General features: G+C 34.6%; 1 protein-coding gene across 1 annotated transcript; it reads right to left on the bottom strand.

Annotated features, from left to right (window-relative positions):
• Window positions 1–188: 188 nt before the first annotated feature.
• LOC111697550 (uncharacterized) lies at window positions 189–21,305 on the bottom strand. The gene is made up of 7 exons (XM_023467580.1): window positions 21,126–21,305; window positions 14,961–15,059; window positions 9,450–9,584; window positions 9,012–9,082; window positions 5,495–7,856; window positions 2,386–2,522; window positions 189–505 (listed from the first exon to the last, which is right to left on the bottom strand). The coding sequence occupies exons 2-7, from the start codon at window positions 15,024–15,026 to the stop codon at window positions 352–354; spliced, it is 2,925 nt and encodes a 974-aa protein (XP_023323348.1). The 5' UTR covers window positions 15,027–15,059; window positions 21,126–21,305; the 3' UTR covers window positions 189–351.
• Between the last annotated feature and the right edge of the window lie 5,329 nt (window positions 21,306–26,634).

Below are 26,634 nucleotides of genomic sequence, written 5' to 3'. Positions count from 1 at the left end.
TGTTTATGAATAAAATTGACGTGTCACTGATTAAGGATTTTATGTACTATGTACTATGTGAAGTGTACTGTTTAATCCATGGAACTTTTCATCTAAATATCTCAAAACAGAACTGTGTAACAATAACATTTAACAATAACAGCCTTAAAACCTAAACATTCCGGTGTACAGCGAATTCGGTACAACGGTAATAATATCATAATTTATTGAGTAGCACAACATATTTATGTCCGCTTAAGGTTCACTTAAGATTTTTTGCGCCAAAATTATTCCCAAAAATGTTTTTTTTTCGTGCACCACAGAGACTTTTGTAGGATTTTCCGGATTTACAGATCGTAGATTAAGCATTTATTAATCTAAATCAATTTCTTCCTTCTTGACAGTGCTGGTTTTATCATGTTCCTCGACCTCCTGCTGATCAGCCTCATCCTCTTGTGGTGGAAGGAGTCCATCTTGTCTTTCTGGAGGAACATATCTACCCTGGTATAGGCGACCCAGACTCATGCTGAAAATAAGATAAAATATTATTTTTTGTCCAATTTGTAAATTCTATTGGAAACACATTACAAGTATGATGGTGTCGTCTTTTCTTAAATTTAGGAAATATCTAACTTTTATTAATATCCTCGATTCTAAAGTGATAACCATAAAACTCAGAAATAGACGACTTTAACGTTTAGGACTCAAGTTTAATAGTTCAATGAATGAAACAAAGCAATAGTGCAGTGTAAACAGACCCTTTTCACTTAATAAGTGAATTATTAAGTTATTACAGTGAAACCCTTAATAACGAATACATCGAAAGAATTTATTAAATGTCGTATTCTTCACTTTCTGATAATGGAATGTTGCAGATATTTAGTTTTTTAATTAAATGATTATATGGAACTCTTTAAAACTGTTCATACATATTTATGGCTATTTATTTTCGCAAATACTGAAATTTACGTAAAATAGTATAAAACTCATTGAAAAATTGTCAAGACGACATTTGATAAATTCTTCCAATGTATTCGTCATTAAGGGCATCATTAAATTAATAATTCTTGTTGTGGGATATAACCACCCCTACACCAAGCCAACCATTTAAAACCACGCAGGTAGAGAAAAGATAGAAATCCAAGTGCCAGATACAACTGGTGTATATAAAGGTTTTCTAAAAAGGCATTCATGAAACAATAATACATCATTAAATCATAATATTTTGTTTGCTTGTTGTCATTTGTCATGTGAAAAAGGTCGGCAATAATATAAAACATTTCTTTATGATTTTATAAGTAAAATCCCAAACTGTAAGAATCCCAAATGAATGTTAACCAATGTTGGGATTGGAAGGATTGGGATTAGGATGAGGACTAGGAAGTTGGAATAGGTTGGACAGGGATAAATTGGGAATAGATAAAATAGGTTGGGAATTGGGATGGATACCAACTAAAGAGGAAGTTGGGATTGGGATTAAATGAATGTGAGGATGATAAAAGGGTTGGTAATCGGAACTTGGAGTGATTGGGAAGATTGAGTAATGAATAGATGTTCTACGGGGACCACAGTATTGGAAAGAGAATCAGCAAGATATAGAAGTTCAGAACAGAGATACAGATATAAAATAATACGTGTAAAAGACTATGGAGAATATGTAGTTTAGTGGGTACAAATGTCGATAAGGGGTGAAGACGACATTTTGAAGGAATTAGCGGATTACTGTTAAGTTGGGATAAGAGAGAGAAAAGAGTATAAAAATCATCATTAGAATCATTCAATACTCTGAAACAACGGTTTCACTGTAGTAAAACCATTTGCTTTTTAACATCAAATACACTAATACAGAAATTATTGTTTTAATGTCGTCTTCATATTTCTCAGTTTTTCTGGTTCTAAGTATGTAGTATTGAACTACAAATGATAAATAAGTATCAAGAAAACGACAATTCAAATATTTTAACTGTAGTCATTTTTCCTTGTTTGTTTGGATGTCCGATCGTAACTTACAAACCCCTGGACCGAATAGACTCAAATTTTAATTGGGGAATTAAGTAGAACCATAGGAATGTTCGTAACTAGGTTTAACAATTCCATGTTGAGTGGGGTTAGTTTTATACAGTGTTCGGCAATTAAATCAACACCATGAAGACGACTTTTCTATTAAAATTTTGATTTTTAACAAGCTTTCAACAAATTACAAGTTTTTAAGTAGACATTTAAAACATTTTAATTGACAGTTTCCATTTTTGTGTGGTGTATTCATGATGTTTGAAAGCCTGGTAGTAATCAAAACTGAACAAGAAAGTCGTCTTTATTTTATTGATATATACGACAACGGCTGTAGGGAAAACTCCAGACAACGCTGGGTTCCCTTGCTAATTTATATATATAAAATAATATTACCTTCCCCTGGCAATACCACAACCAAGCTTCTCTATGATTAGAATATCACAGTAACCAGTTGTACTCGCGCACTCGATCTGGTCCGGATCCAAAACATCACAAGCGCGTTTAACAGAGCGCGAATAACGAATCTCAATCTAAAAAATAATTTAATTATCAAATACTAGTTCACTAGCTGTCATAAATCAATTATCTACTGAAAAGCAGGAATTGTAAGGGAAAACAAAAAACACCCTGCAAGACGGAATTAGATAAATTTTTACGGTTAAGGTCCCGGGCCCAAGAATACCAAAGTATTTTTTCTACAAGTGGGAAATAATGGAATACTGTAATAATTTTAACTAATTCAGTACAACTTTGTATCTATCTTCTATAGAAAAAAAATCTTTTTAAACAAATTGTTAAAAAGATCTACTTTTCCCAACTATGAGAATCATTAAAGAATTTAGCAAAAAAAGTTGTTATTATAAGGAATGTTGAAATGACATGAAAATGTGATCAATATTATGAGAAATACCCCCCCTTGGGTCTTAAATCTGTTATGTCTAAGGATATATAACCAAGAAGCCATAGAATCTGTTTTAATCAATACATAACACAATCCGTTTAATTTATTCATTTTATACATCCGTTTAATAACCGTTTATTTTATCATTTTATTTAGGTTTAACTTATTGCATTTAAAAGATACAATAAAGTTTCTCAGTCTTATTCTATCAAACAAGATTCAGCATATTAGTATTATCTATCCCCTTCTCAGCCTCTCCCCCCACCTTCGCTACCAAATATCTTTTTAAAAACGGCAAATCTTTTTATGGCAGAACCAAAAATATATACAAAATAAAAAATAAGTTAATATTTAGAGAAAAAATTATTTTCTCTCCTAGTTGCATGTTGTGTCAATACTATTCTAACGGTCTATATTGGTTAAAAGTTCATCATTACAATACAATCAGGGGCGGATACAGGATTTAAGTGAGGGGGAGGCAAGGCGAAAATTTTTTTTACTTAAAAGACTCAAAGAGTCAAAATTAATGACTAAAGACTAAAAAACTAGATTTTTTAACTTTTCACACATTATAGTTTATTAAGACAGATATTTTCCGGTTTTGCACTAGGGTTCCTTTCCCTTAAGCATGCTATTGAGAAGCTATTCTGAAAATAGGAACAAAAAATACGAAATATCAAAGGGGGCGAATGTCCCCCCGCCCCCTGTATCCGCCCCTGGATACAGTCACTTTAATACTTTATTGAAACAGACTTGGGAAGTTTTTCATCAAAGAGAAACAAGAAAATGATGTTTTATTTTATTTTACTATTTTTGGTTACATCTCGAAAGGGGTTGGGGGAGGGGAAGTAAAATGATGGGATCGGCCAGATCTGTGAGTGGATGAAATGAGCTGTTTGAGAATGAATGGATGTAAAGGGGATTTGGCAGAGGGTAGGGAAAGAATATTTGAAGAGGAGGGGAAAATAGGGTGAAATGGTTAAAAAGAACATAAGCCTGGAGGTCTTGTCTAGACGTCGCTTATAGTAGTGAAGAAGCCATTTATTCTAAATATATTAAACTTAGCATTCTAATTTACTAAGGTTGACTGCGGGATACTTGCATATTTTAAATGTTTCCCCCATTAAACGAGTAAGTTTCCATAGCTCAGCATATTTGTGCTAGGGAGAAGAAATGTTATACGACAGCAACATTTTTGAAAATTCTCTTCATCTTCCCGTAAATAGGCACAACTTCTGGCCCTAAGGTAAAAAAGTGTGAGATAGTTTAAAGTAAAAAAGAAATTGTGAACATTCTCTCATTCATGGAAATTGAAAGCTTACATTTGGTCAGGTTACTAAAGTTACATTTTACACGCGGTCAGCTAATGGGTAAATAATTCTTAATTAATCCAGACACTAAGTGACTAAAGAGTAAATTTAGAATGCAGATTTAGTAACTTCGTCCTAACAGAAAAATGTGAGTTTTCTTCATTCTCTTTTGTTCAGACCTTGATCCTAACATATTCTATGTTTTCATATTTTAACTGGCCTCATCATTCACCTTAGTTCAATCGATGCTATGGATTAACTGACCTAAAGTGATTCCGACCTAACTATCGACTGTTTTCTCTCCCGCGCGTTAGTAAGGATTAAAATCGACTCCCGATTATGACTACGTCTCTCCCCATCCATCTCCACCAATCAGTCTAACCTAACCTAACCTATTTCAACTTTTCAAGGTAAAGTACAATTGGTTTAGGTCATAAAACCTTTAGGTCCATTTCCTCTAGGTCGGATGAGTGAGTACCGTTTATTCTCCCAGCATAGAGCAAACCCATAACCTTCTCCCCCTTTACCGGCTTCCCGTTCTTTCAGTAGCACGAGGTAAAATTCTGTTACTAGGAGGCATCCTTGAATCATATGACAAGGAGACGGGGGGAGGGAGGGTGGGGACAGGTGCTAGGTAACGGGTAGCTTTCAAATTTTAAATTCCTTCTCCTTTCCGTCCGTACTTATTCATCTACAGGGATTGCATATGCAATGTGCATATCCAGGAGAGGGAGTGACCGCCCGCCATGAACCCCATCACTACCTAATAACTCTCGAAGATTTAAGTATTGTTGTGATAAAGTTAGTCTTCAACCCTAACGAAATCTTTATAAAATACATTTTACAAAGACAAATTTAGTAGTATTTCTTTCCGATAAGATTTCATTCTACCATTCTACCTTCAATAGCAAAGCAGGATAAAATTTAAATTTCTTTTACCTACCAGGGCCAGTACTAACACTCGGATTGAGGGAATATCTTAAATGATTGGAAAAGATAAGAAGAATGAACTGAGCTGCTAGGATCAATCTATCTTAACAATACTTACTCCAGCGGAGTGCAGAATATTTTTATCGAATTTTAAGATGAAACTTTTCATCTTTATTTAAGTTTTTTTTTGTATTTTTTGTTTGTTTAAAATGCAATTTTGTTTCAGATAAAAAATATATTTGGAATGGAGTTTCAAATATGCAGATGGGGAAGGGGGGGGCATAGATTAGGAATGGAGTTTCAAATATGCATGTGGAAATTTCTGACGTTAAGAACACTCAGCTTTCCTTTTTGAAAATACCTGATTGTCGCAAATGAGAATCTTGTGCTGCTTCTCCTCAGGCTCCTCGCTTCCATGCTTTTTCTTCTTCTTTTTATTCTTTTTCTTCTCTTCACATTCATCCTCGGGTTTAAGCTCTAATTCAGGGGTTTGCAGTCTCTCAACTCTGACAGGATCTACGGGTTTAATAAGCTCTAGATCAGGCATCTCTTCTTTTTTCTCTGTTGAATCCTCATGAACTTCTTGGGTTTCAATTATCTCCGGGATCTCTTCAAAGCTAACAGAGCTGAGTTTCTTCTTTTTATTCTTTTTCTGTTTTTTCTCCCAGTTACCCGGGTTAGATAGCGCATGAGGAACGGTTTCCCATTCTTCAGGTTTCAAGTCTACAGGGGTATGGACGGATTTTGAAGTTTCTCTCTCTTGACCAAGAACTACAGGAGCAGGTTTCTTTTCAGGTTCTGGTTCTTGGGTTTGTTGACTAGAATTCATCTTATGATCACTTGTCTTACAGACTGCGCTATAAGACATTTTACTTGCGTTTTCTGTAGGAATATCTTGGTGTTCTGAAGTAATTTCCGATTTCTCCGGCGTTAGCACCATATTTGCTGTCTTCTTCTTTGTTCTCTTCTTTCTCGGTTTAGCAGGTACGTTGTGAGAATCTGAGAGATGAGAAGATTCAGCTGTATACAGGGGACCCTGGGAAGGTTCAGGGATCAAGGATTCTGTTTCAAGGGGAACAACTACAAGTGTAGTAATTTCTAGAACCTCTAGTTCTTTTTCTAAAACCTCTTCCACTTGTTGGTGCTCAGGTTCAACCGACACTTCAACATTATCTGTTTCTTCCACCAAGGGCTCAACTAGATCAGGTTTCTGGTTTATTGGGGTAGAAAGAGGAACAGGTTCGACACACATATCATCACATTCAAAACTGATCACATTTTCTTCTTCCAATTCCTCTACTTCCGGTACAGGGTCTTTAACTGGTTCAGGAAATGGAGGTATTGTAGTGGAAACCATATCAAAACTATCATCTGAGTCAGATTTTAGAGATCTCTTTGATTCCAGGTCTGAGATGAGCATTTCCTCGAGGTCCTTTTCTATCCCCGAATCAACAAGATTCTGTGGGTCGTTTTGAAAGGTTTCCAATTCTAGGTTAGTTAGGTCATTGGGAAGATCTTTTAGGTTAAGGATGGTGTCGTCTCTTTTAAGACCCTGGTTCATAGCCCCCGAACTATTTCTTAATGTTTCTTCGTCTGAGCATTCTGGTTCAGTCGGAGGGTTAACCATGAAATCAGCTAAATCATCGGTGAGGTTGACTTCGAGTACCGGGGAACTGTTATTTGTAAGTGTGTTGCCGGTCTCTTGTCCAGATCCATAGATCCTACTTAACTCAGACTCACTGGACAAAGAGTCCCGGTGGTCGGACTGGGGCTTCTTCTTCTTCTTCTTCTTTTGAGATTTCTTGGGTGTTGTAGCTTGAACCTGAGGAGGAAGACCAGGGATGTATTGCACGGTTGGAGTATCAGGAGAGGAAGAGTTACTGAGCTCACTCTTAACATTTCTAGATCTTGAATCAAAAGCCTGGACTTCAGGCTCAGATCGATTCTGCAGGAAATCTGGAGTCTTGGCCTCCCGTTGAAACCAGTTTGCAGGATGATAGTTGACAAGGGGAGGGGGGGAGGCAGGTTGAGTTGAGCTTCCAGAATCATGTCCAGAATTCGGAGTTTGTGGAGTAGAGGAGTGGTAATGACTTCCATCCGATATACTTGGAGAATAGCTGGGATAGGACATATACTCCTGGGGTAAGGGTGGAGAGAAGGGTTGAGTAATATATCCCCTTCCATCAGGTCCGGAGACAGGATAGGCCAGGTAGATATTAGTAGGACCAGGATAAACAGGACCTTCTCCTGATACAGCAGGATTAGGAATAATTATCTCCTCGCAGGGTATAAGAGTGTTGTTTGAGGGTGAGTATAGATACAGGTTGGGACGGGAAGGTGCAGGATAGTATCCCTGCTCAGTATAGTATCCTGGATAGTAAGGACTCTGTTGACCACTCTGCATATCCTGGTGTTGATCTCCAGAAAGTGGTAGAGAATTCATCGGTCTGAACTCGGGGATATTTGCAGGATCAATCTGATCTAAACTCTTGGAAGCTCTGAATGGTTTGGGTTGAGTCTCCGGTCCAGGAATGGTTGACACATCCTCTGCTGATAGTTCAGGATTGTTGGGCTCTGCTTCAGCTATCTCTGTAGGTTCTGAACCCTCTCCAGGTTGGGAAGCAGGTAGGGTTTGCTCCTGTTTCTGTTGTTCTTGCAACCGCTGCTGATGAAGCCTCTGTTCATAATATTCACGTTTGAAGAGAATATCAAGGTTCTTGGATCTAGAGGTACAAATAGTTCAAAATAACTCAAAAATAAACCATGAAAATAAAAATTTTCCAAAGTTAAGAAGTTACAGGTTTTAACAATACCTTATTTTTATGTTTACCCCGCGAAAAGAATTAATTTTAGAGAGAGTAAATAAATTTTCATCATTAAATTTTAAAAAAAATTTTAGATAAAAATCAAAAGGCTTTCTCTCAGTCTCAACAAACAAGTTTGTTCAAATCAAAAGGCTCTCTCTCAAAATAAGTTTAAAGGATGTCTATTCCTACATAAAAATGTGTTTTTGTGCATGCCTCAAAGCTTTTATCCTTGTCAAAACAAGCATTAAAAAAATGAAAGCCCCCGCCCCAATTAAACTTGATGAAATAAGCCCTCTTCTCCAGCAAAAAAAAGGACAAATTGAAAGGAAATCTGTCTCAACAAACGTTACAAATTTCAAGAGCAATCCCTTATTATAAAGTAGCTGAGCAGCAGGACTGCAAGAAACTCTTGCATGATCTGAACAATAACAACTCTATTCCGATGAGTTTTCTACAATAAAATTCAATAAAAACAATACTTCTCCCTCCCACAGTGCGGCATAAATTAGGGGAATTTTGTCTCTTATAAACACCCCCCCCCCCTCCGGGTAGATCCAGGGGCGTTTGCTGGGTTTAAAATCCGAGCCAACATCAAAAAGTTATATAAAAAGTAATCAAATTCGGAAATGAAATCCAAATTTTTTGACGAGCTGGAAATGTTTTTGTCATGATTTTTAAGCAAATTTACAAACCTGAGAACTTCATCCCAATTGTTTTTATTTAAAACCAATGGTTTTGACGGGTTCGACTCCGGAGAGGGAGCCAAAAATAACGGCCACCACATCCAAGGAATTAAAAAAATTTACATAATAAAATGGCAGTCCCTTAAATAAATAATTATCTAGCCTCAGCTCTGTGGATTAGAGCAACATTAGTCTCTAATCTAGGGGATGAACAAACTTTAAATCACCAGAACTAGGAATGTTCTCACATGTGGGGTAGACGTGAAACAGAGTTAAAGGGAGTGTTCGCGAAAAATGAATTATGTTAACAGTGGTAACATACAAAACTAAATTCTGAGAATACATAGAAAATTAATTAAAATATTTATGAGCTGGTTTGACTATTTTCCTGATTTTTGTGAAACCGTTTGGCATTTCTTCTGCCTCACAGTACTCTCCTTCATAATAAACATGGCCGTTCTAAAATATATAGTTAAGATAAAACGACGATTAGAGCTTGGACAATGGACAAAAGTGTCTAAAAAAAAGAAAAAAAGAAAACAGAAAAAATGAGATTTTTGTCTTTTGAATATGTAGAGAATGAACCCAACTATTATAAAATTAGGATTTTAATTTTAATTAAAAAATATAACATTACTATTCTCGTGTACGCATAAACATGAGAAAAATCAAAGTGACAGCACAGCATGTCACTTTAAAAGTTGAATACGGTCTAAATATCAATGTAGACACGATCCTACTCAAATTACGATGAACTAACGACAGATTGGAAATATATTAAACATTAAAATCATAAGAAAACAGTTCCTAAATAGTAAAAACCTACCTGTGGACGCTTCTCAAACCTCGGAGCCACGCCTCCCGGTGAATAACTCTGTACTCCGCCCCTTCTACCCGACCCCGTAGGGACGGGTCCGCCCCCCTCTCCACCCGTGACTGAGCCCTCGGGACTGGATTCGTCCTACAACAAAAAATAATGTTGTTTTCGAATACAAGAATACAGCTTAACTCAAGATTTATAGGTTGCATTCTCTTGTTTACAACACAGGGAAACTAAATAAATTATTCAACAGATTGAGCTACCCCCCCCNATAAGTATATTTGTGGAGATAGGTAATTTCTGACCGTTAGGGGTTGTGGTACAGTGGTAAGGCCCGAATTCAAATTTTGGCCTGAAACTAATATAATTTTTTAATCACGAAACCTCGAACCACCTACCTATATATATAGATATCATGGGCAGATTTAATTGGGGAACAAAGACTAATGTTAGCAAACTTTAACTAAGTTTTTAATAGCCGCAGGGCTCGGCCCAGATATAATCCCAACTTAACCTAACCTATTATATAGAAAACATGACCAGATTATAATTATAATCAGTCAAATGTGAACAAAATTTGTGATTGTCGCGGTTAATTACTTAATATATGTAAGGATATTGTTTATTGGAGCCTGTGATAGATAGATAGAACTTATCACGTGACCTGATGTTTGGATTTGATGGTTTGGGAGTTAGGGCCTTATCACTATTCCACGATAAGGATTGAACCTGGAGATGTAATGAATGCTATGTATTGATTATGAATGTCTCGTGTTCTCACTAATAAATTATTTAGAACTATTCGTCTATTTTTAAAGAACAGGATTTTATCAGGGAATAAACCTACTTCTAAATTTACAAAATACTTCCGGTTCATCTAGAACAGCTTCGTCTATACAGATATCTTATTCGATCTTACTTATTTTAGTTTGATAGGAAACCGCGTACATTAAAAATACTTATTTTGGAGGAAAATTTCAATCCAATTAATTAACCATCGCTCTACCAAAATTCAAGAAACGAGATGGTTCAAACCATGTCAGACCTTGATCGAGTTATGGTGTTACAGCTTGTAAAAAAACTAATAGTTAAGATGTTTTTATGCAACATGTCAAAAGAAGGAGTTAAGTTTAAATAGAGCAAATATATATAGAGTACAGACAAAGGTCAGAAGCTGCTACAACATTTTATAAATAGTCAAATGCTGACCCTCCAAAACTTCCCCCTCCAGTTTTTCATTCTATCGGTCTCCCAATCCCCCTAAAAATCCTGGCAAAGCTGGGTTTCCAAGAAAGTAAGAATATATTTCTCCGAAAAGGGACCCCAATTAATTCTAAAATGACCTATTCCCTGTCAGAAATGACTCCTGTGACATATCTAGATATGTCTTATTCTAACAGGTGAGGCAGAAACAACGGCACCACAGATTCAGACAACAAAGTAGACATTTTATTTAATTTTTAAGATTTCCCATATCAATAATAAAACTATGCTTTATTTTATTCACCTTGGGAATTTTATGGTTTTAGTTTCCGCTGTATATATAAAGTTGTGAGATAACATATTAATATCTATATATATAAAGTTGTAAGCTAACATATTAGTATCTTTATCTATAAAGTTGCAATCTCTGGTAGACTTCAATAACGAAAGTTTAGTTTCCTAGTAAAGAGTTTAAGTGCGGGTAAACGGCAGCAGTAACTTTTTGTAACCTGGGGAGCGCTGGGTTCCCAAACTAGTATATATATAAGATAAGATAAGATAAGAGAGGATCTGAAGACCACCCCATCTTAGAGAGCAAAGGGCTCTATTATATGGGTGTTTTTAATTTTTTTCCCCCTTTACACTTAAAACTCCCCAGGCACCTCCCTCTTAAATATTATCAGTTCTTTATCTTTCATGACTTTTTCACAATAAAAATAAGCAGATAAAATTTACAAAAAGTTGAGAATATTTTTCAGTGGATTATCTTGAATAAGAACATAAGAATTATTTACAAATTATTGAAGCTTTAACAAAAAGTTCACATCCAAGAAAACTCAAGTTTTTCAAGATTTTATAACTTAATTAGGATTGAGGGGGTTAAAAAAAATTCTGTCCCGGGGGCTTAGCAACCTTTGGGGCTGAAAGCCCCAAGGAAACCAAAGATTTTACTGATCCAGAGGGCTGGGTGGGGTCTTAGCCCCCATAGCCCCACCCTCAAATTCATAAAATTTCGTTGTCATAAAAATTAAACATAACTCTGGATTAGATAAAATTCGTAATGAAGAATATTGCATGGTATTGTTTGATCTATTTCTATAAAAAAAGGTTTTCACAGAATAGGAAAATAAACCATCAAATATATACTACAACATACATGACCTAAATATTAACAAAAAGTTTTATAATATTAATTCCAAGCTTATAATTCAATATTTATCAAAGAATATATTTTGTCAGCTAATTATTACTAATAACGTCCCCCCAACTGTAATAAATAATTCAAACCTAAAACTTGGGAAGAAAAAGAAATAAATGACTTGACTATGCCTGAACAAATAAGGTAAAAACAGGGGCGTACTCAGGAGTTTGTGTATGGTGGGCTCAATTTTTCCCCTTCTTGAAAGTGTGGGGGGAGGGGGGCTCAGTACCCGTTTGGACCCAAAACTCCCCCCTGAAAACCATTTTCTGACCTAGGGGAGGGGTGCTGAGCTCCCATAGCCCCCCCCCCCCCGCCGCACCGAATACTCCACTTAAGAGAAAATAACTGAAAACATTGGACAGGAAACAGACAAGATGACAAATCTCTGAATAATAGATAATACAAGGAAAGTAAAAGATAGAACTGAAGCTGAAAGACCGGTTTCAGATTAACCAGGTTGACTAGTTTACAATATATAGGTTCAAGTTCTGCAGTTCTGATACAAATCCAACAAATGTGCACTGTGCAATCACATAAATCAAGTCGTTAACTCAGAGAAATGTAAAAGCTTAGGGGCTCTAAGATAATTTCAAGTGACCCTCCATGCAAAGATGGCAATGGCCGATTTACAACGGTACCCTTAAAAGTATATCAATGTGTTTGTTTCTTAAAACCGACTATTTTCATTTTCAGTTTCTCTGCGAAAGTGACTCGCTTATTTCTTGTTTATGAGAAACAATGGAAAAATTCACAGAAAAAAAATTAAGAGTCAGAAAAACTGCGTTATCGTCCAAATTTTTGATAAAATTAAAGTTTTAAGCGTGTCGTTGTAAATCTGGCAATGTCGTCTTTGTACGGAGTCTTAAAATTACGCTTACGTCCCTTTAATTTATAATTTTGATAAAAAGTTGAATGATAGAAAGATAAGTTGATTGTTACCAATAATACGGTTCAATAAACTGATCAATTCTGAAAATTAACTTTATCCAATACTCAGTAGACAGATAATAGATTGATATAGAAACATGAAACCATCAAGAGGAGGCGAAGACGGATTAAATCAATATACTTTTCGACATATCTGCAAAATTTGACAAGTTTAAAAAACTTAAATAGAATTTTTCAGGATAGATATTTTATACAAAATTAGAACTAATAGAAACAAAAATATTTTTAGAAACAAACACAAACGATATAAATAGAGTGGGTTGGGGGCTTAATCCCCCCCCCCCTTGTCCATCTTCTGTTAAAAAATGCATCGATCTTTCCATGAATGAGGACAAATCTTGTTTCAGCTACTACATTGAATAAAATTTATGACAGTGAATAACGAAAATTGATTTCATTATTGATCTAACTGTGATAAAGCATATGGGGACTGTTTGATATAAGACAGAAATATTGATCTAACCCTCCAGTTGGCCGTTCACCAAAACTTGGTAATTGAGCGAGGAGGGAGGGGGGAGGAGGGGAGGGGGGTAAGGAGGGGGTAAGGAAGGGATTAGGAGTTATACATCACGTAGTATCTCTTCTCCAAGGAAAATGAAATTAACTGGATTATTGGCGAGAAGCTCGGATACCGGGGAGTCCAAGTTGAAGGATTATTCCACTTCAACTTAAAAACGATCGTTTTTATTCCAACACAATAATGAATAACTGCATCAGTATAATAAGAAAACCTAAAAGTACCATCTCAGTGCCTTTAATATTCTTTAATTATTTTATCTCTTAAAGGGAGTGTTCGCGAAAAATGAAATGGGGTATAGGCTTAATGCGATAAAAAAGCGCTTTTGATCGCTACTAACCTTACTTCTATCTGTTGCGTCTATAAGGAGAAAACTGTTAAAAACGACTAATAGCGAATAACTTAGCGCCCATACAAATTGAGAAAATTGCAAGATACGACTTAGACCGTAAAAAAATCAATTTAATTTCAAACAAATCCCTCAGACATTACAACATATAGTCATCTATTATCTTTCGCCACATTTGTATATAGTTTATATTTTATAATATTTCTTAATTAATTTGTTTTGAATTTGATTATTTTATTTCTCTTGCGGCTTGCGCGACTATCTAAGAATGCCGCGGACCACTCACATTTTTCGAAGTTAGTTAAAACGTTTTCTAAAAAAATAAAAATATTATAAAATATAAACTATATACAAATGTGGAGAAAGATAATCGATGACTATAGGTTGTAATATCTAAATGATTTGTTTGAAATTAAATTGATTTTTTACGGTCTAAGTCGTATGTTGCAATTTTCTCAATTTGTATGGGCGCTAGATTATTCGGTACGAGACGGCTTTTACAAGTTTCTCCTTATAGACGCAACAGATAGAAGTAGGATTAGTAGCGATCAAAAGCGCTTTTTTATGGCATTAAGCCTATACCCCCTTTCATTTTTCGCGAACACCCCCTTTTAAAGGACTGTAAGCGTAAGTTCAAGTGACCCTCCATGCAAAAATGGTAATGCCAAGATTCACAACGTTGTCTGATCAATTATGAATTATATAACAATGTTTTTGTTTTTATTTTCATTTAAGAATTCTCTGCGCATTTCTTGCTTATATTATCTTCCACGTTTTTATCAGATTAAGGTTGCCAGGGTACCGTTGTGGACAGTCATTTTTGCTTAAGGAGGCACTTAAATTTACGCTAACAGTCCGTTTAAAACTTAATTTCCCCCCCCCCCCCCCTCTCTTTATGCTTATGAGATTAACATTTTGACGATAACGGCTGATAAAATATCCTATCTGTTGGTAATGAACATATATATGTCTATCAGGGGAATTCGAAATAATTTTATTAGGAACAGATCAATACTGGCTTGGGAACCCAGGGTACTCATAGTTACTCCTGTAGTTAACCCGCTCTTTATTAAAGTCGATCCACTCAACTAAAAATCTCAAAACTAAGCTAAGAACGTTAGCGTGGGTCTCCCAATTTCCACGATCAAAGTTTGAGACAAATCGGTTCAGGGGTTCCTGAGTTATAATCGGACAAACAAACAGACAAACAGAGATTACCACTTTATATATAGAAGATACTTGTAACCCTTATGACAAATAATATCCGAGAAAGATTGTTTACAAAAACGGTCTCATTACCTCGTTATTTGTCCACTTCAGACCGTCTACAGTGCACCAGCGAACTTTCTGTTTACGTTTTCCCATCTAGTCTGGACAAACTTCGAGTCAACACTTTATCTGAAAAATAAATGAAATGATAAAGGGGGTGTTGAATAAAAATGAAATGATGGGGGGTGTTAACTAAAAATGAATTCATAAAGGGAGTGTTGAATAAAAATGAAATGATAAAGGGGGTGTTAACTAAAAATGAAATGATAAAAGGAGTTTTGACTAAAAATGTAATGATAAAAGGAGTGTTGAATAAAAATGAAATGATAAATGGAGTGTGACAACAAATGAAATGATAAAGGGGGTGTTGAATAAAAATGAAATGATAAATGGAGTGTTGACTAAAATGAAATGATAAAGGGAGTGTTGACTAAAAATGAAATGATAAAGTAAGTGTTGACTAAAATGGAATGATAAAGAGAGTGTTGACTAAAAATGAAATGATAAAGGGAGTGTTGACCAAAACGAAATAATAAAGGGGGTGTTTACTAAAATGAAATGATAAAAGGGAGTGAAACATCGAACATAGATAAATAATAAAATTTGATTCAGAATTCAATTATAGTATTCCTTCAACACTCGCTTAAAAAATAATACAAGAATTGAATTTACTTTAAATCTTAATTTTAATTGTAAATCTATCTTTACAAAATAAAATCTCTCTTCACGGTGAAAGAAAAATTCAACGTTCAAATCTTCCAGGTTTATTCCTGACCTTACCGAAAGTAAAAAATAGTAAAAAATAATATTTATGAGAAAAACTCGAAAAGAATAGTGGGAAATAAATTGTAGTGAACAATAATTTGGCATACAGGCTACAGCTTAGAAATTAACAGGAACTTGCCCAAGTACTATTAAAACTACAACTTGTAGTAAAACATGTTGTTTCATGGACAGAGGTTAACTTATCCAAATATAAACTTGCAAACTGTAGAAGATAAGGATTTAATATAATAGTAAACTACCAGTATTTATTTTTTTATCTATACCACAAACTAATGCACTGTACACTAAACTAGTTCAGGGAGTAACATTCTTTCATTAAATATATTTCTTACAAGGCTTTCTAATTCAACTTTTAATTGGATCCCTATCTGTGAACACGGTTAGATTTGAGATCATATGTCAAAACTCATTTATAAGTCAAAATGTTGACCCTAGTCAAAGTACAAGTAATTTGTTTTACAGCTGCTTTATGTACTTGTGGCCGCAGCGCCCGGCCCCCTGGCCTGTCCTAGCCGCGGCACTCGGCCCCCTAGCATGTACTATCCGCAGCGCTCGGCCCAGAAAGTGTCTTAACCTAACCTCTACGAAACAATAAAAAAATAAAAAATTAAGTAGTTGCCCAAAGTAGTTCCGTGCTCTTGCCGCGTTGAATTACAAGAATAGAGATAAATATATATATGTTAGGGTTAGGTTAAGACAATTTATGGTCCGAGCGCTGCGGCTGGGACAGGCTAGGGGACCGAGCGCCTAGGCTAGGGGCCGAGCACCGCGGCTAGAATGGGCTCTCTCTCTCTGTCTTGCAATTCAACACGGCATGCGCGCGTAATTTCCCCACTTCATGTACTGTGTGTTAAAATTATAAACACATTAGATATTAAGTTTAATGGTTATATTTAGAACTAGATCTTGCTTTTATACAAGATTTAGAAGAATATAACATTATTTATCCCTGATAGCACCAGCTCTTAATCTCTTATAATGGGCGTTAGCAGAGAACTTTGTAACAAGGAATAAATAAGAGTGGGATTGCTGGGGATGAGGGGGGGGGGGTCGACAACAGGGATCTCCGTCTTAAATCACGTGGAGATATAGGTTCCAAGAATTATACATCATCAAGTTTTAATACTAATTTCTTAAGGTATCAAAATGCCGTTTCATGAAAAATATTTCTATGAAAGTAAAACAAATAATTTTTTGGAAAAATAAATTTCTTGATCACGAAATCTCCACTTTTTCAAAAGTATTTTAACAAGCTATGATCTCTATTTTGGGGTCCGTCCTAGATAACGATTTTTGGACCTCCTATTAATCTTGTACATGACCACTTTTTCAACAATTTTCAATTAAAATGGTTTTTATTTAGGGTTAGGTTAGGTTGAGACACTTTTTGGGCCGAGCGCTGCGGCTAGGACAGGCTAGGGGGCCGAGCGCTGAGGCCACATGTCTTACTTTTAAGATCCATGTACAAAATGATAGGAGGGGGGCCGGGGGGGGCGGGGTCCAAAAATCGTTCTCTAGGAAATTACCCTATTTTGCATTAGAAGTAAGATAACGTAAGATAACAGTGAGATGAAACCGTTAAATGTTTATATTAAAAAGATTCACTTTTATCATTCACAAATCACTGTTGATTTATGTTATATTTGGTTATTTTTTCGGAAAATTTCACAGTAAAATAGGCACAGTTTTAAATTCATTGGAGTTTGCATCTCATTGTTTGAATACATGTTGATCCGTGGACAATGCATGATTTCCAGTATTATATGTAAAGCCATGCGTATTCGTAAAGTACGAGGTTATAAAACTAAAATTTAACGGTGTCACACACGCAACTATTGACTACACGAACTACTGTCCACTGAGTCCAAGATAGTCAACAGCTGTGTCTCGAGTGTCTCTAAACTACAACTGAACTGATTAGAATAGTAAGAAGAGCCGTATCCGTGTACTTTGTAGTAATAATAGTGTATGTCTGCGTAGTTTACTAACGAGGATTTTCTGAGAAACCAGTTTAAGAACCTCCAGGCAATTTACGCAGCGCCCATAGCAACCAAAGAAGTAGAGATTATAGAGTACGTTGGGAGGGGAGGGATGAGATGCGCGCGAGGGGATGGGGCTAGCGGGCCGGGCCAGAAGATTTCGGCAATTAGGGGGGAGAGCCGAGGGTTTTTTTTAGGAAATGTTTTTTTTCCTCGTGGGGTTAGAGGTAAAGAAAATATGGTAATCTCAATTTTTAATTTTTTTAAATCATATGGCACAAACATGAGGAACTAAATTTCTAACCTGCTGGTAGCTGATCATTATTCATTGCATTTAGTCGAGATCGTTTACATTGGGTATATGGTACACATGTGGCGTTTAAGTGTCCCGCCCCCCTAAACAATTTCTTGAATACGCCCCTGGGTGTTATTAATGCCCTTGATAAAGCTGCAAGCTGAAAATGTTTATCTTAAACCTGGTGCAACTGGTTTAAAGCAGATTTGAAGGAGATTCAGGTGGGGGGCCGGGGGGCTTAAGCTTATAATGTCCCCCATCCTGGGTCAATAAAATCTATGGTTTTAAAGTTTTTTGTTCCCCCAGCGGCTGTCGAGCCCCCCCCCCGGAAAGGAAAGAAAATATAAGCCCCCCTCAGACAAATTCTTGAATACGTGCCCCTTGTAGATTACATCTATTCAAAATATCCTATCTATCCTATCTATTCCATCTATAGACCAGCCACTTCGATTGTTTAATTACTCTATAAGCCAAACCCGTAGCTGGGGGGGGGCAGGGGCACGTACCCCCCTTACACTACCGAAGGTGGGGGCACACTGTCTGAGACAAAAAAGAAGAAAATGAAAAAATATTAAAAGAAGGAAACGAAAAAAGAAAGAGGAGAAAATTGGCCTAAAATCTGTGAAAAGAATAATTTTTTCTTCAAATTAAAGCAAAAATTGACTGCTTTCTGAAATCAACTCTATTTGGGAATTTTTTGTCTATCTTGTTCATTCTGTCTTGTGAAATGAAAGGGTTTGTAATATTTTTTTTTGTATTTTGAGAGACAATTATCCTTTTCCCCTTCTTTTATTAGATTATAATACGATTCTGATGAGCCATCGTATAGCAAAAACTAAAAATTAACATGGAGACAAATTTAAATTATTTACAAAATATATGGCCAGGAAAAGGGTAAGCTGTTTGCAGTATACTCATCCTCAAGATTGCAGGGAGTTTTTTTCGAATTTTAGTTTTGAGAAAACTNGGGGGGGGGGGGTATATGAGACGCAAAATTTGATGTTTTTTCAGCAGATGATTGACAAATATAAACTTGACTTTGAACTGTTAAAAATATGATACATCAATACTGTACAATATGATTTTTAAACATTGATAATAATATTTTAAGATTGTTATGCGTTTCATTAATTGAGAAAATTAAATCGTTCTTTTGTAAATAAAAAAAGTTTTAAAAATACCGAAAAGGGTGCATAAGTTCGTAAATTTAAGAAATTTTGAGCGGATTGTTAGCCAAGTTTAAGAATCTACTATAAAGGTTACAACAATTGCTATGAAGATTACCAATGATTTTTTAAAGCTATTTTATATTGAGAATGGAGTAACAAATGAAAGATTAAAGTCTGGTTTTTCTTTTTTTCTTTTGTGCTTATGTTATGGGAACCAGGCCCGTAACCAGGGGGGGGGGTGCAAGGGTGCAGGTGTACCCCCCTTTCTTCTGAAAGGGGGGTGCAATGACGAATATAAAAGAAATTATTTCTCATAATTTTCTAAAATCTAGTTAGAGTTTGAAAAGTTGGTGAAAAGGAAAAAATTCATCCATTTATTTTGGAATATAATAGCCATCTTTGGGAGTTTCAAAAACATTGTTTTAAGCAAGGATATTTGTCATTTTTAGTCAAAGTAGAAGGGTTTTTTTGAGTACTCAAAAATTCACTAAGAATGTCTCAATGTCTCAATGTCAATAAATAAACTCTTTTAAACAAAATATTAGAAATTTAATTTTTATTCATCTTCATAATATCATGATGAGGCCGAGGGACAAGAAGCCTTGATTTTAAATAATGAATTTTTCCTTAAGCTAAAGTACCATTCATTTATTTTTTATGTACATTGTATATGTAAACTGAAAAGTTTCAGACACAAAAATGTAAACCTTAAAAGCTTAAATACACTTGTTAAAGAGGTTAGTCTTTATAGCGTACATTGACAATGTAATAAAGAAAACCATAACCGGCAAATTATGCCTCTATAATATTTCATGACCGGCAAATTATGCCTCTATAATATTTCATGACCGGCAAATTATGCCTCTATAATATTTCATGGCCGGATAAACTTTAGTACGTTACCTTCTTAACTCATGCAAATACGTTTTTGTATCCATAGGCTAAAAACGTAAATTTCCAAACAACAGCACGCTTGTTTTTAGCTACAGTTTAAAAGAAAAACTCAAATTTTGTAATCCCTAAATCTTTGCAACCTGATGGTAAAAACATTTGATTTTAAAATCTTAGATTATTAGGCTTTTTCAACTTTTAATTGTGGCTTTATCTGCATGAGCATCTTCTCTTTGTACAGAATTTTACAAAATAGAATAATTTAAGATAAAAATATTTTAAGATTATACATATTTAAAGTCTGATTGGCCATGTAAACCTTCACTGGGGCCACGTGAGGTCCAACACAAAATTTGGGCCTGATCGGTTCTGCTGTTTTGACCGTTTATTGGATACAAACAAACAGATAGACAGACAAGCTATATTTATATATAGATTTCATAACAGATAATTTGAAATATCAAAGATGACGACATTAGGTTCCAAAGATATAGGGATAAAAAAGAGCTTGTGGAAAGAACTGGACTCCATGGCAAGAGTTCTTTAGTGTGAGAGCGTGTGCATATTGGTTCGCTTTGCACTTAAAAAGAATAAAAGCATTGCTTATTGCTCAATTTTTCTACCTGGAGCAAATGTTGTAATTTTGTTTTTATAAGTTCTTTAAATACCAATAGTATCAAGCTCTTCGCAAATAAAAATATAAAAAATGATATGGTCCGTTAATCAAGATTATTTTCCATAATATCGGAATATCGAGCCGGAGCCATGGAATAAGGAGGGGGGAAACCATTTTGTCTGTGAAGAAGAGGGATTTGGAAACTCTGGTTTGAAAGTTCCCTGCCTCCTGCATCGATCCTGGCACATCACAACCATTGGTAGACATTCAAAATAAAATAAATCAATCTATATTTTTAGCTAACCTCCCCGACNTGCTCTTTACTTCTTTCATGTTCTCCTAATCAAGTCACTTGGCCCCAAATCCATGCTTGATGAGAAAACTATTGTCTAACTTTGCCAAAATGTCGAGAAAAATACATATTTAAAGAAGAAATGGCAACTGTAAATATTTAAATACCTGTAATTCGGGGAGAGTTTTGAGCATAACTAAATATTAAGAGTTGGATGACTGAACTGTTTATGAGTTGGATGAGTGGTGTAGGGTCTGGATGGATGTGGGTGGAAGATGTCCTGTATGAATGGAGGGTGAGAATTAACTAAAGAAGACTCGTGTTGGACTGTAGAGACCGGAGAACACTAGTGACGTTTATACACGCCAGCAGTAGAGAGATGCTTTCCCCATGGAGGGGGGGTTAGTACCCAGGTTCAGGGAACCTCAAACCTTTTTAAATGGGATTTTCTGTTATAACCAATCTTATAAATGATAAATGATAACAATATATATTTAAATTATACAATAATCTTATAATCCGGTTTGTTCCAGAATGAATTCTCAATTAATAATATCATTTTTAAATGTTATCAACAGAATAAAAAATATTCGGAAATATTTACTTGAAAAGTTACAAATGTTCTCTTTAAAATACATATATGTATTTTAAACATAATTCTCTTCAACTTCTTTAAACATAGGTGTGGTGTGGGAGACTTTTTTTTAGGAAAAGGGAAAATTAACATGCATACAAACTGGCAAGTATTTAGGCATAGCCTTCTTAGATACTTTGTGTTCAAAATTGTATGAAACCAAAAACAATTATTTTCCCTTATTGGGTGAAAAGGTATAACAAACTTTTCTTTACATTAACGATACTTATAGAGAGGGTTTAGACGATTTTTTAACAATATATATATATCCTGAGCTGAAAACTTTAGAATGGGATATCCTTAATCCAGAGATGGGAACTTTTGAATGGGATATCCTTAATTCTGATCGGATAATTAATCTGGAGATTAAAAATGAGTGGAGAACAAGCAATATTTAATCTGCAAACTATTAATACTTATAGATAAAATAATCTAAGTTTGAAAAATCAAAGGTTTGCATCAAAAGATTGCAAAGATATTGGAATCAGAAGATTTTAGTTTGTGGCAAAAACTCAATTCCTTAGGTTTTCTTTTATATTTTTTATTTCTATTTTCAATAGATTTCATTCATAATATTATTTTTACATCCGTATTACTTGACCAGAAATTCCACCAATGGCAGTGCAGTAAAGTGGTCACGTGATACAGGCGGAGAAACGTGACCAGTATACTTCTCTGCCATTGGTGATAGTTCTGGTCACGTGATTTAAGTTTCAGATTTTCAAAATTTTACATATATGAATTTTCGTATAATTTTAACACAGTTTTATATCAGTTTCTCGAGACAGGAACATCAGATATTACTTTCATGGGTCGCGATCAAGAGCTAAAGTGATTAGCTTTCAGCCTATACCCCCTTTCATTTTCCTTTTACTGTCCCTTTAATAAGATGAATTATGATAAAAAACATTTAGAATTTCAATCTTTCCTGCATTTTACTTCAGTTGGAAGTGGTTTAAAGCTTAATTTTAGAAACAGTGTTATGCTTAAATATGTACATTTTATTGTTGAATTTAATCAAACAAGTTTTTATTTATTTTAAAACAAATCTTAGTTTAACTGAAGAATGTTTTATTTTTAAGTAATCTCAGATCACACTGTACTGCTTACTTAAACAATAAAAAATCTTTATCCGGGTCGAGTTCATGAACATTTCTTTAAGATTTACTGATTTATTTCACGAACGAAGAATTTTTGAACTATTTTCTTATCTTTTTTGTTATTTTTATGCTAAAACTTGATGAACCATTCAGTGATAAGGATATTTCGGATATTTTCTCTTTTTTTCAACAGTTCAGTTTTAAGAGCAAAAGATTTTTATTTCGGTTTTTGTTCGGATCCTAAGCATTGGCCGTCACTTTAGTCCCTTTCGTTTAAGTTATAACATTTGTAATGTATTTTTATAGTGAAAACCTTATATTCTATATTCATGTTGACATAAATATTAATAGATTTTTAATAACATTTTTGTTCATGTCACTATTATTTATACTTCGATATTCATCTTGCATCTATAAACGTGTATTGACAGTTTCAAGTTCGAATTTTTTAAACTGTTAAATAAACTTTATAATGAATTAGGTGAATAAAAACATCATTTGATTTATAGTTATAACGGAAAATCATCGTTTGTAAAGTGAAAGGCATAGAGTTTATATGAAATGATCATTGGTCATAATTTGGGTTTCTTTTAATATTAATTTTAGATTTTCTATAAAATGATATTCCAGGGCCCAAAAGGTTATAGAGCACAAATATGTGACATACACCTGCAGTATGGAAAAAGTACAACAAAATGGCCGTTTTACAATTTTTTCTAGTAAATTCCACTCTAATATATATTCTATTCTCTATGATTTGGAGTTATATAATTCTAAGAAATTTCATTTTCAGCGCAAATCGATCAATAGGAGGTCAGACAATCTAAAAAGAATTGTTACAACATGAAATGGCCGAATTAAACATTAGAAGAAGTGGTTGAACCATGGAGCTATCAAGCTCAACGAGCTCAACTAATTCTCGGGCACTAATTGATGAATTTACATTGGGGTGTATTTGTATTGTATACAGTCATGTAAAATTAGATCATCATTACAAAGTTTGCATAATTAGATGAAACTGGATCCCATTATATATTTATTTATATGTAAAATATATATGTATGAAATATTCTCATAAATCTGACAAGAACCAGTATAATAAAATAAACAACATGTGGACCCTGTTTATATTTACAGATCATGTTTACTCAGTTGGATTATCTTAATTTTTAATCCAAATCAAACATAATTGAAATTTTAATTAAATTATTTAAATTATAATTATATTTCATTTACAATAGAAAACTTCTTTCTGAAGTTCATTACTGTATCACAGCAAACTAGCCAGGAGTAGGGCTGGGCGTCGTTCCTGGGGAACAATCGCTCTTTCAGACTTTCACGGGAAACAAACGGAAAGGAACGAACGATTTAAAAAAAGTAGGAACCAGGAGGAGAAGTTATAATCTAATTGATATTCTGGTACAATTTTGTGACCTCGTTGCTCCTCTAGTTGTGTATGAGAAAGGCAAATTTATCAGACTAGGCTGGGCCCAAATAGGTTGACAACCTATTTGGCTGGGCCCATCTTCTATTTCAACTTTTAATTGTGGCTTTATCTGTGAGCATCTTCTCTTTGTATAGTATAACAAATTTTTAAAAAATTTACGGATTTCAAAATATTTTTTGCGCATTTTCAAAATTTTACAAAATTAAAAAACTTTTAAACACACATTTTTGAAATTTGATCATTCACAAACCTTGGCTGCGGTCCCATGAGGTCCCACACAAAATTTGGGCCAGATCGATTCAGCCGTTTTGACGTTTATTGGATACAAACAAACAAACAAACAAACACCCACCCAGACAGGCTAAATTTATATATAGATTATATACATTATCTTTGAATGAATTTTGCTTGTCTGTCTGTTTGTTTGTTTGTATCCAATAAACGTCAAACGGCTGAACCGATCGGGCCCAAATTTTTTGTGGGACATCACGTAACCACAGGGAAGGCTTATTTATGATAAAAGTTTTAAAAAATGTGTTTAAAGGTTTTTAATTTTGTAAAAAAAAATTACATTCTTGAAAATCCGCAAAAAAATTTTCTTCTTTGTTTCAAAAATAACTTGTTCACAATTTAAATAGAAGATGGGCGCGAAGAGCCCTAAAAGCCTAGAAAGAAGGGCGCGAAGCGCCTTGAATTTCTAGTATATATATTAAGTTCAACACATTTTTGTTCTTCTTAACAACTCTTTTAAAGGGACAGTAAAGGAAAAATGAAAGGGGGTATAGGCTGAAAGCTAATCACTTTAGCTCTTGATTGCGACCCATGAAAGTTTTATCTGATGTTCAGGTCTCGAGAAATTGATATAAAACTGTGTCAAATATATACGAAAATTAATATATATACAATTTTGTATAAAAGTAGTAGGTTTAAACAGATCATATTCAGCAAATAAGCAACCAATCTGAAAACGATGATATCCCAGAGAAAGCTAATTGTAAATTAGGTTTACTTTTANTGAGGGGGGGGGGTGTAGATACTAGAGTCGAGCTATATATACGAGGTATGTTCAATAAGTTTTTGCGAAAAAACATTTTTAAATGTTATAGACGTCTCAGCCCTGTAAATTTTCTCTTCAAATCTCTCTGTATCCATCCCGTTTGCCTTCTCCGAATGGACTTTACTCATCAAACATTGTATCTCCGTCATCACAGCACAGGAACGTTTTTAATACCTACCCAGGAAAGAGGACAACTAGGATGCTCGGGCCTAAAAATTTCCAAATATTAAGCAAACACCTTTGACATGATCCAATGATCCAAAATTCATTAGAGAAAAACAAAATGGACAAAAGGGAAAAAATGTAATACAGAAAGAGGAAATGTCTGAGCAGGAAAAATCCACAAAAACCCCGCAAAAAATCGACACAATTGAAAGTTTCTCGGACTAAATTCCCGAGGGTTTGATGATTTTGGCATCTGAAATGGGGCAAGATTTGAAAAATGGCAAAGAATTTTCTCCTAAATAGATAAAATATTTAGGCTATATCACAAGCACATGTTTACGGGCTTCGGGAGAAAGCTGATTGCGTCCAACAGATTATCTGATCACCATAGGTTCAGGTCAGAAAATTGAACCGGTATAAATATAATGAACTTTTAAAAAAGAACTAATGGGTTGAGACGTCCACAAGAATCTCTAAAAAAAGTTTCGCAAAACTTATTGAACATCCCTCGTATTTTAATTTTTTTTTAAGGTTTTTCAATCATTTTTGTTCATATTGTAATGATTCCATTTATAAACCCCAGGACAAATCCCTGTATGCGCCTCCAGGGCAGAAATAAAAAAAATGTAATTCAAATTTGTTCCGAACCCTCCTGTTTAGCCAAGATTTACTTCCTGTTTAGCCAAGATTTACTGTGTTTCTTTAAACTTAGGAATTGTTTTAAATTAAGAAAGATGAATGAAACTGAATTTAATTTTTTTTTATGAAGAATGAAGATTATTTATTGCTCTTAACAGTTCACACGAGAATATAAGATATAAATCACACTGATTAAATCCTAATTTAAATTTAAATTTCATGACAATTTTTCAATCTATATATATATATATATTCTGAAGCGAAAACAAAAGTTTCTAAAAATGCAACCCAACGCTGTTCTGTAAGAATTGTTACCCAAATTAAATAAGCTAAATTTTTTTCGCGCATTAATTTAAACCCATGTACTGCCCATAATGGGGCCGCGTGCAGAGGTCTCAGAAAAATGTAGTCCAGTTGCCGTTGTAAAGTTTATTGTACCCCCCCCCCCCCCNTATAGGTAACATTTTGTATAGATAACATCTTGTGTAGGTAACATTTTGTATAGTACATTTTCACATAGTACATGTTGTATAGGTAACATTTCGTATAGGTAACATTTCGTATAGGTAACATTTCGTATAGATAACATCTTGTATTGGTAACATTTTGTACAGATAACATCTTGCATAGGTAA

Source organism: Eurytemora carolleeae, unplaced genomic scaffold (genome assembly GCF_000591075.1).
Source record: "Eurytemora carolleeae unplaced genomic scaffold, Eaff_2.0 scaffold54, whole genome shotgun sequence".
NCBI classification, from domain to species: Eukaryota; Metazoa; Arthropoda; class Copepoda; order Calanoida; family Temoridae; genus Eurytemora; species Eurytemora carolleeae.
This window is presented reverse-complemented; position numbering and strand designations above follow the sequence as displayed.

What these genes read in the sequence shown, in the direction of transcription:
- LOC111697550 (XM_023467580.1), bottom strand. Translation starts at nt 15,026, where the DNA reads ATGGGAAAACGTAAACAGAAAGTTCGCTGGTGCACTGTAGACGGTCTG. An exon ending in TGAAGTGGACAAATAACGAG is followed by an intron (nt 9,585 to 14,960) that starts GTAATGAGACCG and finishes TTTTTGTTGTAG; the next exon opens with GACGAATCCAGTCCCGAGGG. An exon ending in GGTTTGAGAAGCGTCCACAG is followed by an intron (nt 9,083 to 9,449) that starts GTAGGTTTTTAC and finishes TATATATTTTAG; the next exon opens with AACGGCCATGTTTATTATGA.